Consider the following 17785-nt stretch of genomic DNA (forward strand, 5'->3'; position numbering starts at 1 on the left):
CCATATATAGTATATTTCAGCTAAAGGCAAGTGATTTTCAGTTTGTAGTTTTATTTCTTTAGCGATGCCGCTTTATCAAAAAACAAATTAATTTTCTTTTAGAAGTATACTTCCATTTCCTCGTGCCACTTTAGCTGAATGACAATATATTTTCCTTTTATAATTATTTGCACCTGCAGAAGACTCCTTAGGCAAATAACACTTTCCTGTAAAACTATTACTCGTTGTTAACTTCCTTTTAGTTGATAATAAGAAACATTCTTTATATAAGTTGTTTTCTATTTTCTTATTCCGCTTTAATTGAAGGCAGGGGACATATTTCCTCTTGTTGATACCTGTTTAGCTGAAGTTCTAAGTAATTTTTTTTCTGGTTAGCTTAATAATATATTTTTAGATGAAGACAAATGAAACATTCCTTTAATAATACTTGCACACATTGCTGTTTCATCTTTCTTTGTAAGTGTATCCAATTATTACTAAGTCATTAAATAAAGAAAAGTCACATTAATAACGAAATATAGAACCTTCTTTTATTTATTTCCAATTATTATTGCTTTTTTACTTAAAATTAAGCTATTTTTAATTTTAGTTTACGTCTATTTTGTGATTTCTATACAACCAAATACAAGTGTTGTTCCACTTGTAAGTTATTCATACTCGTGTTGTCCCTTTATTCAACTACAAATGGTACCCCATTTATCCTTTTTACTATTACTGCTGGTTATTTAGTCGGAAACAAATGACTGTCTGTTTATAATCATTTTATTCCCTTAACACTTACTTGACCAAATATAATTTATTTCTAACAGAAGTTCTTACCACTCACTACAGTTTATTTGGTCCAAGTATTATAATTGTTCATTTACATTTATAGGAGAGTTGGGGATGAAGGTATAGATTAATTTTGTATCACAATACTCACACCAGAAGCAAATACTTTAGTGAAAATTTCCACAAAATTAAGTGACAAACAAACATGAATATTTAGTTCAATGTAATATTTGATTACAAGTGTTGATAAAAAAATAATTATTGTGACGTTCAGTTTACATATATTATGTGTAAAATAGGGTTAGTGTATAATTAATCATGCCATTGTGCCATTTTAACTAAGGACAATTATATCGTATATGTATTAATGTAACATAAAACTTTCAAATAAATTAATTTTAGTATTTTTTTTTCAACTTTAGGTGCCATGTGGCGATGGCCAGTATGGATACGGTAGAAAGCGACGCAGCATTCCAGCAAAACTTCCAGATGATCCAAATAAGGTTTTTGAGGTTGAGATGTCAACTTTCTTAAAAATTGAATATGAAGAGGATCACTTCAAACTTAATCAAGGTTAGATTCTCACTAGCTCTTTAAACTTAATTGGTGATAGTTTTCATAATAGAGAGATCAGGTACTGCGTAATAGTTAGTGTGCTGGTGTTTGCAGTAAATATAATATTAAAAATATATATCATGTATTATACACTTTGACTGCGCTTAACATATAGTGTCCTTTATATTAAATTTCATATAATTATCATATAAATAATTCTAATTACTTTCATAAGTATGCATGATGCAAAACTCCTTATTTAAACCCTCATCATTGCATGTTGTTTCATTTATTACTGTTAGCAGTAGCAATGAATTTTAAGTATTGCACGTTTAAAATCATGCCCTTATCAAATTTCGGAATATCGTACCTTATGTGAAACCTTGTATATGAAAAAACGGCTCGTTTGGGTTGAGAAAATTTATGTAGAGGAGCGAACAACGTTTCGACCTTCTTCGGTCATCGTCAGGTTCACAAAAAAAGAAAGGGGTAACTGACTGATTGTTGACCACATGTTTGAAGGGGATTGAGTAACTTAGTATAGGAATGTTATATCCTTCTTTACAGAAGTCCCAACCATTGAAGCCTGCAAGATAGCCTTAAAACTCTACATCCGAGACCCTAACCCATCAATAGACATTCCCAGCAACCAATTAGCAACCCTCACAGAATTCACCACGATGAAGACAAACTTCATATTCAACAATCACAACTATATATAAACAAATGGCCAAAGCATGGGCAACCCAGTACTCCCAGTTCTAGCCAATATTTTTATGACACAAGTTGAAACACAAGCAATCAACACAGCATTACATCCACCACTATACTAGCAGAGATGTGCAGACGACACGATTGCGGTATTCACATCTACAGAACACACACTTATTTTTTTCAATCACATTAACGTTATACATCCCAACATTAACTTCACATGTGAACAGGAAGAAAGCAATCAACTATTATTTCTTAACCTCAAAATTACAAAAACCGATACACAATTTAAAACAGAAATCCACCGAAATATCACCCATACTGGATTGTACATTCCTTGGGACTCAGCACAGGAAACAAAACAAAAACTCAACATACTAAGAAACCAAATAAACACAGCCATAAAACTATGATCACCAGATAAGATTAATGTTGAATTAGACAAAATAAAACAACACTTCATCAACATCAATAAGTTTCCTCCACAAACCGTAGAAAACATTACACGCACACACCTAGACAAAAGCAAAATCAACCAACAAAAGTAAATGTATCCCACGAATTAAAAAATCACCAACCATATACTGCTGCATACCATATATTCCCGAAATCAGCAGAAAAATAACCAACATTTGGCAAAAACTAGTAACAAAATATGACATTTCAGTTAATACCAAATTTATTCAAAAACCAGGCACAAAACTAAGGTCTATACTATGTAAAAACTATACTGACAAACACCACACCAACATTATTTATAAAATACAATGTGATAACTGCCACGACTTCTATATTGGAAAAACGAGTAGAAAAATGGAAACCAAATTCAAAGAACATAAAAAGTCACCTTCACACGTTTTCAAACACTGCAAATCAAATAAACACAACATAACCATAGAAAACACTCAAATACCAAATAAAGAAACGAACATAAACAAATGCAAAATTAAAGAAGCCTTACTTATACAACAACTCAAGCCCAAAATAAACCAATACAAAGGAACACCTTTATACCTATATATAAAGTATATATATATATATTCAAACATCTAAGCACGCCCTCTACATTCCTACACTAAGTTACATAGCCCCCTTTAAACATGTGGTCAGCTATCGGTCAGTTATCTCTCTCTTTCTTTGTGAACCTGACGGTGTCCGAAGAAGGTCGAAACGTTGTTCGCTCCTCTACATAAATTTTCTCAACCCAAACGAGCCGTTGTTACATATTTTTCTCTACAAGTGGGTTTTCTAGTCATCACTGATTATGATTTGAAATCCTGTTAATCTTAACACCAGTTGAATATACTAATCGAAAATCGTTGATCTAATTAACGTCATATGCAGAAACATTTAAGTATATAAGTGTATGTAATTGCTAACTCTGTGTGAATATCCTTATTTAAACATTTCTACAACAAAATACATTACGTTACTGCTGTTACTGAGAAATTATGTTACTTTTGTTATGTTATTTCATTAGTAACATTATGTAGATATTCCTTACTTAAAACATTTCATAAATACTTCACACTGCTAAGATTGCTTATAAATTATGTAACGAAAAATTCTTTACTTCAAATATTTATTTGATTTCATCTTTCTTAAAACATTTTTCTTTTTACCCTTTCTTAATACTCGGTTTTAATAATACTAATCAATAGGTTGTTTTTTGTTACTACTGTTACTCACACAGCATAAAATATACTCCAAGTGATACAAAATGTGTCCCTTTATATAAACATGCCCAATCTAAAATATGTTTGCTACTAGAACTTTATAAGAATAAGCACTATGTAAAACACTGCTGTTATCTGATTTTGTTCTAGTATCACAGGAATATTATAACTTACGTAAAATGTTATTTTTAAAAATAATAGGTGTAAATTAGCTATATAAATTATTACTGTACGACACTAAGTGAATATACTCTATAAAATCATGTGTGTTCTGACAATTTACATATTAGTATCTTATTTAACTTTAGAACTATAAAGCTATTTATCTACCAAATCGTTTGCGCATCAATTATGTTGTTGGTGAAAATGCCTTCGAAAAATGTAGCTCATACAGCAAAATGTAAACAAAAATAGATTAATTTCAATAATTACTGTTATTGTTTACCACATATTTTACATAAAGAATGGGGGATTTCACATACATTTTACTATAGATATTCGTAAATCACAAAACGTGAACCCAAACGTCAAGACAACAAACATCATTGATATTATCAGTTAAAACAAGGACAAATCAACTTCTCGTGACGTTAAAAATTAAAAGATTTATATAAGCCTATTTTGTACATCAAATTCATAAAACACTCACAAACAGTGATAAAGACATGGATTTCAACCCACCAGCAATTCCTTCCCTCAACAACAAACAGCATAAGCATTAACCCTTCATTGCTTTATACACTTCATTGGATATACAAAACTTTTTCTGTTTAAAATTAATCCGAGTATTACGAATTACATCTATAGTATTAAAAGTAGTTATTTTTTAGAAGCGATGGGTTATTGCAGGTCTTTTACGTAACTGTTCGACAGTCATACATTGTGTAGTTCAATAGTTATGAATTGGCAATTGTTATATATTATTGCGCCATGTTACTATAAACCTCTGAGTGTTTCTTATTGTTTCAATTGAGTATCATTATATCATAATATATAGTAATGTATGGAACGTTCTAGACCTCTTTTGGGGGTATAAATACGTGTCAAAATGTATTTCGAATGATAGATCTATACTGCGTGATTATGACTTTAGCCATAAAAAGCGTATACTGGCAATGTTTACAGTGAAATTATCATAGCTTGTATTGTAATAACAGATAGAAGGATTATTTCATTTTGTCAAACTGTGTTCTAAAGTAACTGAACCAACCTATGTGGACTTTGACGAAAAAAGAAACAGTTTTTAAAGCTCTAGGAACAATTGTAATAAACAACAGTCAGTGCAACAAACATTTGTTTATTCGTTTGACTTGTGTTAATATACAATTTTAAAGCACGTGAGCTGCGTGCTATCCGTTTATTGTTAAAATTTATTACCAACAAGTCACAGAAATCTACTGTAAAGAATTCGGCCCATAATAAACCTGATACCCCTTAACCGAGATTTAAAATTTATACTCTGGTCGCTTCATTTCTTGTTAAAGTTGTTCTTACACATGTTACGATTCCACTTAGAAAACTCTCAATTATGGTTGTGTTTCAGCAACATTTTACACACACGACTTAATTCCAATCTGATGTAGGTTTTTATTTACGTGTTTAAGTTTTGTACAACATTTCTATAGTACATTAATTCCACAAAAGTCTCGTCTCTAATAAAATCGCATTTCAACCAGCACCTTAAAAAAAGAAAGAGATATAACGCACTTCATTTCATATTTTAAGGTAATTTCAGATATATTTGTGTGTGTGTTTGTAGAACTCAGAAATGTACCTGAATTTTAGTGAAATCTGAACAATAATTATTAAAATTAAGTAATCCTCCAGTGGCACAGCTGTATATACGTGGACTTACAACGCCACAAACTAGATATATCATAGACTGCAGTCCACATTATAGCTCATTGTGTAGCTTTATGCCTGATTATGAAAAACGAACAATGAGGTACTTGTAGAAATAAATAAAAATCTTGAACTGATGATATTATAATTAGAAATATGTCACATATAGCTACTGCTCAAGATTACCCAGATTTGACAAACACGTTAAATGATTGAAACACAGTTTGGCCAAAATGTTCGCGTAATGTTCTATATTGATTTTACTGTCCACATACATGGAGTAGCTATTAAGTAAATTACCGGGTAGTATGAAAAAAGGTAGTGTATTACACTATGTAACACAAATTTTGTTCCTGGATAGTATGTGTTATTTTTTAATTGCTTATTTTGTAAAAGTACAGAAAGTGGCCATTATTCCTTCAAACTTTGCTTTTGTGACCTGGATAATGAAATTTAGAAATTACCCGATTTTCTATGTAAAAAGGAAAAATGTGCACATTTAAATAAGGTCTGTATACTAAAGTGTGTGTGTGTGTGTGTTTTTCGTATAGCAAAGCCACAAAGGGCTATCTGCTCAGCCCACCGAGGGGAATCGAACGCCTGATTTTAGCGTTGTAAATCCGGAGACATACCGCTGTACTAGCGGGGGACTATACAAAAGTGAACAAAACGTTTAGAAGTGAGTAGTTTTTCGAGACTTGCGGCTGTAATGTAAATCACTTTCACGTATCAGCCCCAAGATATAGTCTCCCATCATGTTTTCGTTATACGCTCCTTGGTAGCGGCGTTCAAAGTCCACTATATCTTGGTGGAAGCGCTTGCCTTGCTCCTCTGAGTATGCTCCAATGTTCTCCTGAATTGATCAAGATGAGTGTCAAGGATATAGACTTTCAGGGACATCCTGCAGTCCATTTTGCAGTAGTTCTTCTCCAGACCTTGTGATTGCCCAAGAAGACCCGAACCACTGCGACAAAGCTGCCCTAAGCTTTTTTTTTTCCTTCCTACTGAGCTTCTTGAGCAATTTTACGCACTCCAGGATCTTCTTTATTTATGGTCCAACGAAGATGCCAGCTTTGACCTTTGCCTCAGACAGCTTAGGGAAAAGTCTCGAAGGTACTTGAAGGCTGCAGACTCCTTATCAAAAGCTGTGACAAACTGTTTTATAAGATGCAATTTTATGTGCAATGATGGGAACAACACCTTCTGGAGATTCACTAGCAGCTCACACTTAACATTGTGCCTTCCCACAATGCTTCCTGTTGTAGTGCGCTATGTCTCTGTTGTCCCAGAGGCAAAGCTAACAGGGAAACTTGGTAAAGCTTCTTTGGAGACCCATCAGGAATGCCACCATTTTGAAGTATCCGATAACCCCCCAGCCATACTTCTCATACTTCAAGGCTTCTAGTAAAACTTGACGCTGTTGTGGTCCTCTTTGAGGTGCACCGAATTAGCCAGGGGAAGAGACGGATACTTATTCCCGTTACGGACAAACACAGCTTTGAGGTTTCCGGATGAGCTATCAATAAAGAGGCGCCACTCGTTCGGGTTACAGGCAATTCCAATTGCCTCACGCAGACCGGATACACTGTGGCAGAAGCAGAACCCATCTTGACGAGTGAAGTTCTACAACATTCTAGAAAATTCTTGTAAGTTCTACAACATTCTAGAACGTTCTTAAAATTTTTTATAAGTTCGAGAAAATTCTCTATCAGCTACTCAACATTGAATCTACCTAGAACGTTCTGGAAAATGGGTAAATTTGAAAATTTCATTACCCAGGTCACAAAAGCAAGATTTGAAGAGAAAAATAGGTCTTTTACATTTACTTTAGGCATAAGCAATTGGAAAATAACACTTTCTGCCCAGGAATAATAAAAAGTAAAACTTTTGTTACATCAGACAAACTTATGATTGTTATTCTCGCTGTATAGGTTGTTTTGAGCATTTCCTCGACGAAAATACACTCACACATCTATTTTGTACTAGAAATATTTAATGGTAGACACCGAAAAACTACTACACAAAATGATCATGTTTTATCAGGTTACCACGTCAAAGTCGAAATAAGTCTTACTTCACCATATAAAAGGAATGGTATTCTAGGATATTTAGAAGAACAATGAAAAGGGAACTAACAAAACAAAAGTTATTTTTCAAGAGAGGCAATTTGCAAACTTATATTGTTCAGAATTCACTGACATTATTCTATTGCTTTGGCATGATAGTATACCAACTTACAGTTATGATATTTCGCCAGTGTCTTGTTTATAAAGACACTAAGAAAACACAAAAGTGGTGCATTACATATTTGAGCAGATACTCCTTATGGTGGAAAACGTATCTTCATATCCTCAAGGGAAACGTCAAAGGCACCTCCAACAGATATCACAAGGAGACAATACTTATGTCATTTGGCAGTACCATTGTGTTCCAGAATGACAAGTGCACGTGGTCTACAGGAATGTCTAGACCAGGAGGTTGTTAAAATATTGCTGTGTCCAGCAAATTCTCTAAATATTAAGCCCATTGAAAATTATTGGGCAGAACATTGACAGACGATTGCTAACAACGACATTAAACCAGCCAGTTGAGCTGAGTTGCAGGCTCCCTCTAGGGACAAGTTAGAATGAAACTACAGTGGATTACATCATTAACCCCATTGGCAGCATACCATTTCACCTTGCAGAAATTATTTGAATACAAGGAGAACCAACCAAGTAGTAAGTGTTTAATATGAACAGATATAAGGTTACAGACACTATTTACAATAATTTTATGTTGTAATGTTTTATCATTATATATGTTTTAGTGAGGATTTATTGTAAGAGATGATTTACACATCTTTCTATAGGTGTTTCATAATATTGCTGATGTTCTAATACATCGTTCATGATATCCATAAAACCTGTCTCATTACACAAATTACATATGTAGATATTTAATATAACTTGCTTTTCTCCGTTTGACAGATCTAAGTGTATTTCTATTGCATCTTTAAAATAATTGTCTTACTTGTTACAAAATAAGCAAACATTTCGGCCAAGACTATGTTTTCAAACAATCGTCTATACATTGGTAGTAGTAATTATTTTCAAACAGTGATTTTCTTTTCTTCTTCCAAATATAATTAGTGATGACATCACTAATTAGTAAAAAGTATCAGCAAAAATATACATTAAAGATACTCCCTATATTGATAAAATACTTTTAAGTCATAGAAAATAGTTCAACAATCCTCTCTTTAATACGCTTTTTAAACTGTTTAATATAATTTATGAACCATCAATTATACCATATCAATTAAAAAATATCTGTGGTAATGCCTATCTATAAAATTGGTTGAAAAATATGTTTTCAAATTATTAAACAATTGTTATTTTACTGTCGATAAAGAAACGTGTGGAAAGACATCTCGATAGAATTGTGTAAAAATACACTATTGAAGGTTTTTTCAGAAGAGGTTAACGCGTCTTTGGAAAAAAGGCAAGGTTGTTAATTGTGTGTTAATTATGTACTTGTATAAGGCCTTTGATACTGTAGACTACAACGTGCTAATTTATAAATTCCAAAATGTAGAAATAAGTGTTGAGATGTTATAATGGTTTTAGAATTATGTTAAAGACAAATTAATTTGTACAAAAATATGAAATATTTATAGTAATTATAAAAAGTCACATCTGGTGTACCACAAGGTTCTATTTTAGGACGTCTACTCTTACTGATATGAATGATATTCCTTTAAAGTGATATTGCCTTAGTAGTAAGTGATTATAATCCTACCTTATCAGTATATAATAAGCAAAGATTTAACTTAAATCATGTCCATTTAACTAAATAAATGTGAATTCATACTCTGTAGAGTATAGTTCCAAATCGTCCTCGTTTGGTTGCTCGTATTGGTTTTTGTTTGACTAAATGTATTTCTGAAAATGCAATTAACTTAAGGAAGTTTAAATATTTTAGAATTGTCATAGATTCTAAATTTCGATGGACATCACATGTAAAACACATATACACCAGATTAAGATTTTATACGAATTAAATATATAAATATCAGTTTAATACTTCTCCTTCGGTGTACCAGTTGATGTATATTTCTTTATATCACTAGGATTCCTTATGGTAAAAGAATACATGGGCCTACTTATATTTGTTATTGAAGTAAAATATTACAGTTATAAAATAGTATATTAAAAATCGTCTATCAATAAGAAAAAGATATAATATGGTTACTTATGAAAGATATGTAACATTGAATATAACGAATGTTTTTAAATTACGTCATTATATTATTATAATAATGCAGTATTTTTACCTACAACTGTAACCAAACAACTTGGATGAGTTGTGATTAGTAACATAGAACATTTGTAGCAATAATAAGCAATCATGCATTGACAAACACATAGCAGCATCAAAATAAGGTTTCCTGATGTTTTGAAAGCTCATTTATCTGCTTTTTCGGGGGATTTTATTAATAATAAAGTAATTTACTAAAGATATATTGACCTTATCGTTTCAGTTACTTGGTATTTATGACTTCTGCATGCGTATTACCTGCGCATTAGTTCCAATACTTTACCCTAGCTCAAATTATGTTAGTACTAACAATAAACATTAGTATATGTATTATGACAACTACTTCTCTTACCAACAACGCGTATATATATGTGTGTGTGTATTTATTTATACATTAAGCAAACAATTTCTGTTTTGAACAACTTATATTAATATACATATATATTAATTAAAAACAATTTTGCTATAAACTCTTTGCTTAATTAATTATTGTTTAAATCATTTATGGTGATTGTTCTTTAAACTAAGATATGACTTTCAAAATACTTAATTACTAGTATAAAAGCAATAATACATATTTTGGTTTTGTTGTAGGAAATCTTGCAGCTCACTATGATGATGACGTTTCAAGCTTAACTAAAATAAACTACTTGCCCTATACCGAAGACAAAACTGGAGGTGCTGCCACCATTTGTCCACAGTTAATTCTTCTCTATCTTGTTTCGCTCTTGGCTAGTAGGTTTATTTGCTAAAGTTCACGTTATCTTTATTTCTATTCTGTGAAGAAAAATTAAAATCATGGAAAATATCTACACATGAAAGGGACGAGGGTTCAAGAAATGCTTTCTCTCCTGCATATAAGGTTAATATGCGTCTCACCGTCTTTACTCCTGTCTATCATGCAAGAAAGAAATATTAATTTTAAACATTTATTTGAAATAAAAAAAGGTGCCAGTCACCTATATTTTTATTTTTATTTTGTTTATTTGGCGTTGTATTAGAAACTGCACTTAAGCCACTGCTGAACGTAAAAATCTTTTGACACATCTCTTCAAAAGATTTTATAGACATCAACGTAGTCTGGCTTTTGTAAATCTAAAAATTGGTTTAGAAAATAGTATTTTTAAATGTGAATGTGTGTGTGTTACATTCATTAAAAATTACATAATGATGTTTATAGTTTGGTTAAGTTTGTCTTTTCTAGTTTCAGTTGAGATTAACAATTATTCTTAGTAGCATTAACGACCCGTCAGGAAATAGCTGTGTATAAATATCCAAACTTATGAAGTAATTTCTAACATGTATATTTGATTCTCACTTAAACACCGTATCTCATTTTTTTTAGGAATTCCTCTGTATTTTTATATTTACCACTAAAGTAAAATTATATATATGAATTACGCTGATATAAGCCACAAATAGTACATTATATTTATGGATTTTTATTATTATAAAGTGCCAAATCACCAGATGGCGAAGAGTGCAGTTTCAAAGATTAACTGCATAAAAATAAAGGATGGCTCCTTTAATCCTTAGAGTCTATTTTTAATTATAGTTAGAATATTTTTGTAATTTGAGGTGATGGATTTAGATACTCTCGGTGACGGGTTTTGTCAATATGGTGTAGCCAACAGACAATTATTATATGTTTGTTTTGCTAAAAGGATTACTTGTTTTAATTAAACATTTATATTAATGATTTATATTTTGTTATAGGTTAATTGTGGTTGTTATTGAATTAGCATTAAAATAATAGCTTTTCAAAGTATTTTTTCAGATTATATGGTTCATGTTTGTAACTTAGGAATAAATTGTTTTAATATACTTAGCAATTTCAATCGAAACTATAATTGATATCCAAGACTAACTTGTGAGTTCTATTTCTATGCATTTTTAAGCGAGAATATAAAATATTGCATCCACTTTTTTAAACATATCCCCGCCGTTAAGTATCGCATAAAACACAAAACGATAGTGTTATTATATGTGCAGTGCACTCTTTCGTTCTACCATAAAAATGTTGAAACTCATGTATTTTACTGAACAAAATGTTACTCGCAAAATTTAACTGTTAAATTAATATGTTCAAAGGCAAGTTAGATGTTGTTTTAAAGAATTATTATGAACCATAAAGTTATGATTCTTCAGACTAATTAATTGTGCCATCATGTACTGTTGCTGATTAAACTCATGCATGACAACATGGGAATGTCAGAGACTTATAACACAACCCCGTATATATTATTATATTCATAGTACAACCATGGTGTCTTAGATGAATTGGATGCTTTTCTCTTTTTGTAAAATACCGCTATTAGACTCCATAAATAAGGGGAAATCTGCTAAATTAGGTTAGCGCACGCATCTGATTGAATTTCGCGCTATCTTTAAAAACTAATACAGGTTTTTCCTGTACGTCATAATTACACACATCTAAGAATGTATCGTAAGGAGTTATTACTGAATTTAAGTGCTATTGTAAGGGATAGATCTGAGAAAACGCAGTTTTACATACAGATAAGAGAGACAACCGGTTTTTCTTTCATATATTAAGAGCTATGAATATCCTAGTATACAGAACTGCTCTTATTGTAAATCTCAAAATAGGTATGTTAAAGTTCTATGATTGTTTTTAAGTTTCAATCGTTGACATAACAGTCAATTTACATATTCTCACAGCACCTAAGAATGTTTAAGTTTTTATTGAGGCTATTCACAAGTGAGTGTTATGCAAGAATGCAGTGAAATCTACAATTTTAAGTGTCTTCGTAACTTTAACAAAACATGCTCAAACCTTTCAGAGCAGGCATAACTTTCTTTTACACTTTTGGAAAAGGAAGTAGGTAGCCATCTCGGTATTTCTCTCAAACATTCCCTATAATACGCGATATAAATATTAAGTGTAAACATTTCTTAGGGATGTTTCCTTGAAGTAAGTCCATAGCACAACTGAGTAGATGGTAATCTATCGCTCAGTCTATTTATAAACAAACTATTTTATACGGAGGATACTTATGTCATTGCGTTTTGTTATATCTTAAAATAATTTGAATGAACAATGCTATTCTATTCATCCCCTCATACTTACATGTTCTTTCTCACGAGCTTTTAGTCGTATTGTGACAGAGTCAGTACAATATTATAAACAACAGAAACAAGTACTTTAGTAGAGAACATCAGATTTAACAGCAAAAGCGATGTTAAACTCTATGAACGCAAAGTTGTGTCGATATATATAGAACGCGTATACCAATAAAAACTAGTACAATAGTTACAAGTTGTTCGAAAATATTATATTCCCGTCTCTTTATAAAGCTAACTTATTTATGTGAAAATATTAATGCTTATAATAGCAGTTTTGTTGTTATTCAGTGCTTTAAACACATTTTATAAATGATTGTGGAGTTAAAAGAACGTTGTTTTAAGATTTTATTAAAGTACATTCTTTCCAGCAACACTATTACGAAAATAGTAAAATTAAAGGACCTGTGATATCTTCTAATAATAATTGACTTTACGATCACTATTATGAATTTGCATCTGTAAAAAGAAAGGTTTTGTCACTGTTGCTGTGATACTGTGAAATGTGAAACAAATTCACTACTTAGATAGTATAGCAAATGAATGAAAGTCTCAGACACTTTGAAACCGATAAAAGGTTTGAAAGAGAACCATATATATTACTGAAGTGATATGAAGAGAAGATGGAATAATTTATACAATGATTCTACATTCAACAATTTTATTCACTTCTACAGTATGATAAAAGTTTTCCACTGTGAGTTGAGAAGTTTATCTTAGAGAGTATCTGTAATTTTATTTTATTATTCTAAAGAAAAATATACTTTCCCAAAATTAGCATCTTACAGAATCAATCATATTTTGTAATCTATATAATTTACCGACATAGAACAGGAAAACAATTCATAAAATCTTAAAAGTGTACCAACATCATAACTATTTCTAACATTAAAATAAAGAAAAACTTGTAGTTTGAAAAGTAAAATTTTATTCACTGATAAAACAAGTAAAGTATTTTAAAAACTTCTTTATAAAAAACACTTCGTTTCACTGGGTCTACCTGGCATTCATCGTCAGATATCCAACTAGCGAAAAGTAGTTTTTTTCTGAAAACTAAAAAAGGTTTTTAAAATATATTGCTTATTTTATCCGTAAACAAAATTTTTATTTACTTCTAAAATAATTCTGTAATAAAAACAAAATTTTTAAACGTATTATAGTTTTCGATGCGTTTTAGCGACGAATATATAAGAAAATAACCGCTTAGATTATTATACTTAATAACAAATACAGAACTAATTTAAGAAATAAAAATGATCTAACTTTTATCAAGTTTTAAAAATTTTGGAACAAATTCCTTTCTAGGGATAAAGTTAATTATGAAAAAAATAACAGTAAATATAAATATAGTATTGCAGTTGACATGGTCTTACAACCATACACTGAGTGCTGTAAACTTCACTCCTTACAACCTGCAAACTTTGTACCAGCAATTATGTAATTTCATGTTTCAACCTGCAAACAAAAAAAAAAAAAAATGGTACTTTTATTTTAAAACCTTACATACCTTAAACCAGAACGTTTACTGGTAAATATTTTACTAACAATATTATATATTCATCTTCTATAATATAATCTCATTGGTTCACATTTATACAGTAAAACCTGTCTAAACCGGAAACTGCATATGGCAGAAATCTGAACAAGTCGGAAATATCAAGATTTTGCAGCATTATGTCTCTTATAAAAGGCCCTCTATATGGCGGAACCTGTGTAACGCGGACGGAAAACTATCTTTCTTCTACTTCGTCTATCAACAAGTAGGATTAGAATTTGAGTAAGACGGTTGTTTTAAATTAAGCACAAAACTACACAATTGGCTATCTGTTCTCTACCCACCACTGGGATTACGAGTCGAGTGCCTTAATCACCTGGCAATGGCGAGCCGTGTAGAACTGACGTTGTACATGGAGGTAGAAAGACTAAACGAACATTTGAAAGTCGAACATTTAGGTGACAAGTTGCATTACCTGGGAAAAGTATAATATTCCTGTTTTCTTGTTCCATTCTTTTGTTTAATTTGTTCAACAATTCCTCGAATATATTACTTGTCATACACGCTTTATTATTCGCTTTCCATTCCACAGAAAGTTTATTCTTCCTTAAATTTTTGAAACAGCGCTGATTTTCACTTTTACCAGTTACCCATGGTTTCTCTAGTTTTCCATCAGCAAATGTGACCAAATATACAGTCAATCATTTTTTCGAATAACGACCTCCGGAACACATTTCTTTTTTAATCTGCACGTTTTATTGGGAATAGCTCTGAAAAACAAAGCTGTTTTGTTTGCATTTCTAATATCCATTGGGTTGTATTGACGAATAATTTGACCCTAGCTCTAATCCTAAATTCATTGTAAAATTACGTGCATATTTACTAGCTTTTTTTAAATGAGAGTATTAAGTAAATTTTCCCTAAAGTTTAATATTAGGAAAGAGAGGAGCTCACGTTTTTTCATGAGAATTATTTAAAAGGCAGAATTTTGCACTTAAAAGACAAATATATTTCTACAAATCATAAATCTAATTTAACTGCAAAAATAATGATGGCAGAAAAAAGAACAAAATATATTTAACCAATACTTACTGTAACAAAATGTCTGATAATTTATTAATATTTAAACAAATTATTAATTAAACAAGAATTTATCAATATTTAAAGAAATTATAAATTAAATAAGAAATTAATATTTAATGAAAAACATTTTTTCCGTCTTACTCGCCCCCCCCCAGTGGCTCAGTGGTATGTCTGCGGACTTACATCGCTAAAAAACGCTTCGAATGTCAAGCCAAATAATTTAATATCTGATAAATTTTATCAATAGTAGGACATCTCTTACTTCTATGTTGACGTGACTAAATGATTCAATGTTAAGTTTTCACCTGAATACCTCCAGCTAGTACAGCGGTATGTCTCCGGATTTACAACGCTAAAATCAGGGGTTCGATTCCCCTCAATGGGCTGAGCAGATAGCCCTTTGTGGCTTTGTTATCCAAAAACACAAACATACTCTTCAGCTGAAAGGTATGGTAACTCATCACTGTAATGACCCTTGTTGTATGTTAAAACTGTAAATATGGTCGGTTGTAAACGCTTTTGAAGAGAATAAATACATTGTGATATTCAGTATTTCATTGTAATATATAGTATGTTTTGTCAGTACAAGAAAATATTGTCCCCTTAAATTGAAATAAAAAACACCATTTAATATTAGGATGTAGGATATAAAAAGTCCTTTCCATCACAATAATCATTTCATTGAATTATGAAAAGTAAAAAAATCATAATTGAGCTTTTGAACATAACGAGATCTTTTGTTGTAAGCCGATAAATTGCATGCTAATAACTCATCATTCAGTTTTCAGTGTTAAGTTCTAACTTCGTCACGATAACTTCTGGAACAGGTAATGACATTCCAGTAAATATTTTACTATACAATGATCAACTGTGAAACTGATGATTTATATCAGTATAATAATATATTTTATTTTGATTACTGTAAAATGTAAGCAAATGTCACAGCTCTCAAGGTTCATTTTCAAAAATGGCAAGTTTTCAACATAAAATATGTTAGTGTAACTTATAAAATATGATTTAATAATTAATGATAAAGTGATTATTAATAATTTGTATAATATTGTAACTGTAAGCTTTCCTAAGCATTTCAAATGGGACTACATAACTCGATATTTATGTTATTTTGCAAGATTGCATACGTTTTCATGTAAGGATATATTTTGTTACAGTTTAAAAATACAAATAGTTATCACTCAGCGTTATATTTTATGACATTGTAATTATGTTGACAAAAGATATACTGCCCTGCAGGTTGAGAATATAAACAGTATATCATTAAGTATTATGATTTTAAATAACCGGAAATTTGAATTTGGAAGTTTATTATGTAGCTAGGTATTACATTTATGATACTTGCTAACGAGATTGATACACACAATTTTCTTTCTTAACACAAATATATTTTACTATGCAAAGAACAATATAATTTATAATAACGATTCTTTCAAGTAATGGTTTATATACAAGAGTTTTTCAAACTTACAAACAGTACTGAATCTTCTATCTGGTCGAGAATTTATCGACGTTCACGAAGAGCGAGTTAATTTTGTGTTGATACGCAGGAGCACTTCTCTCGACGGCGTGAAACACACGTAATTTTTCCACCGACGACAATAACTAACATGCTTGTCGAAATTGGTTTGGTTTGTTTTGTAAAACTAAAGGGAAGGCAGCTAGTCATCACCACCTACCGCCAACTCTTGGGTTACTATTTTACCAACGAATAATGGGATTGATCGTAACTGTATAACGTCCCACGGCTGAAAGGGTGAGCATGTTTGGTGTGACGATGATTTGAACCCCCGACTCTCAAATTACGAGTCAAGTTCTTTGACCACCTAGACATGCTGGGCCCTTCGTAGAGATAATAAAGTCGGAAGTTAATTCTCTGAAGTTGAACGGTTCGTAATGTTCGAAATCTAGTTTTCTGATTAATAATCGTTTATCACAATTATGGGTTCCGAGGCTCACACTATATTGACTGTAACAACTAAACAAGAATCTGCTGTCTTTTGGTATGTATATTTATAAACTATAGATAAATTTCGTGAAAGTTCACCTGACCCAACAGTATTCGAAGTTACGCTAGTGCTTTATATATATATATGTACATCAACTTATATATTGTTGATTTTTACTCTTGTGAATCTTCTACAAATTTAGAAAATAGACGGGACTTGCCAAATACGCATTTAATAATATACGTTACATATATTAAACTGAAACAAACGTAGATATTCAAATAAATGTATCAGTCTGTTACAATATA

The 17785-nt window shown here is 31.2% G+C and overlaps 1 protein-coding gene across 1 annotated transcript in view; it reads left to right on the forward strand.

Moving 5' to 3' along the window:
* Positions 1 to 11685, forward strand: part of LOC143244748 (uncharacterized) — a 54013-nt gene extending 42328 nt beyond the window's left edge. Inside the window, exons 8-9 of the mRNA XM_076489974.1 lie at positions 1194 to 1344; positions 10452 to 11685. Of these exons, the coding sequence (XP_076346089.1) occupies positions 1194 to 1344; positions 10452 to 10609 (309 nt within the window). The 3' untranslated portion in view covers positions 10610 to 11685. The remainder of the gene's footprint in view (positions 1 to 1193; positions 1345 to 10451) is intronic.
* Positions 11686 to 17785: the final 6100 nt, after the last annotated feature.

Source organism: Tachypleus tridentatus, chromosome 2 (genome assembly GCF_004210375.1).
Source record: "Tachypleus tridentatus isolate NWPU-2018 chromosome 2, ASM421037v1, whole genome shotgun sequence".
NCBI lineage: Eukaryota > Metazoa > Arthropoda > Merostomata > Xiphosura > Limulidae > Tachypleus > Tachypleus tridentatus.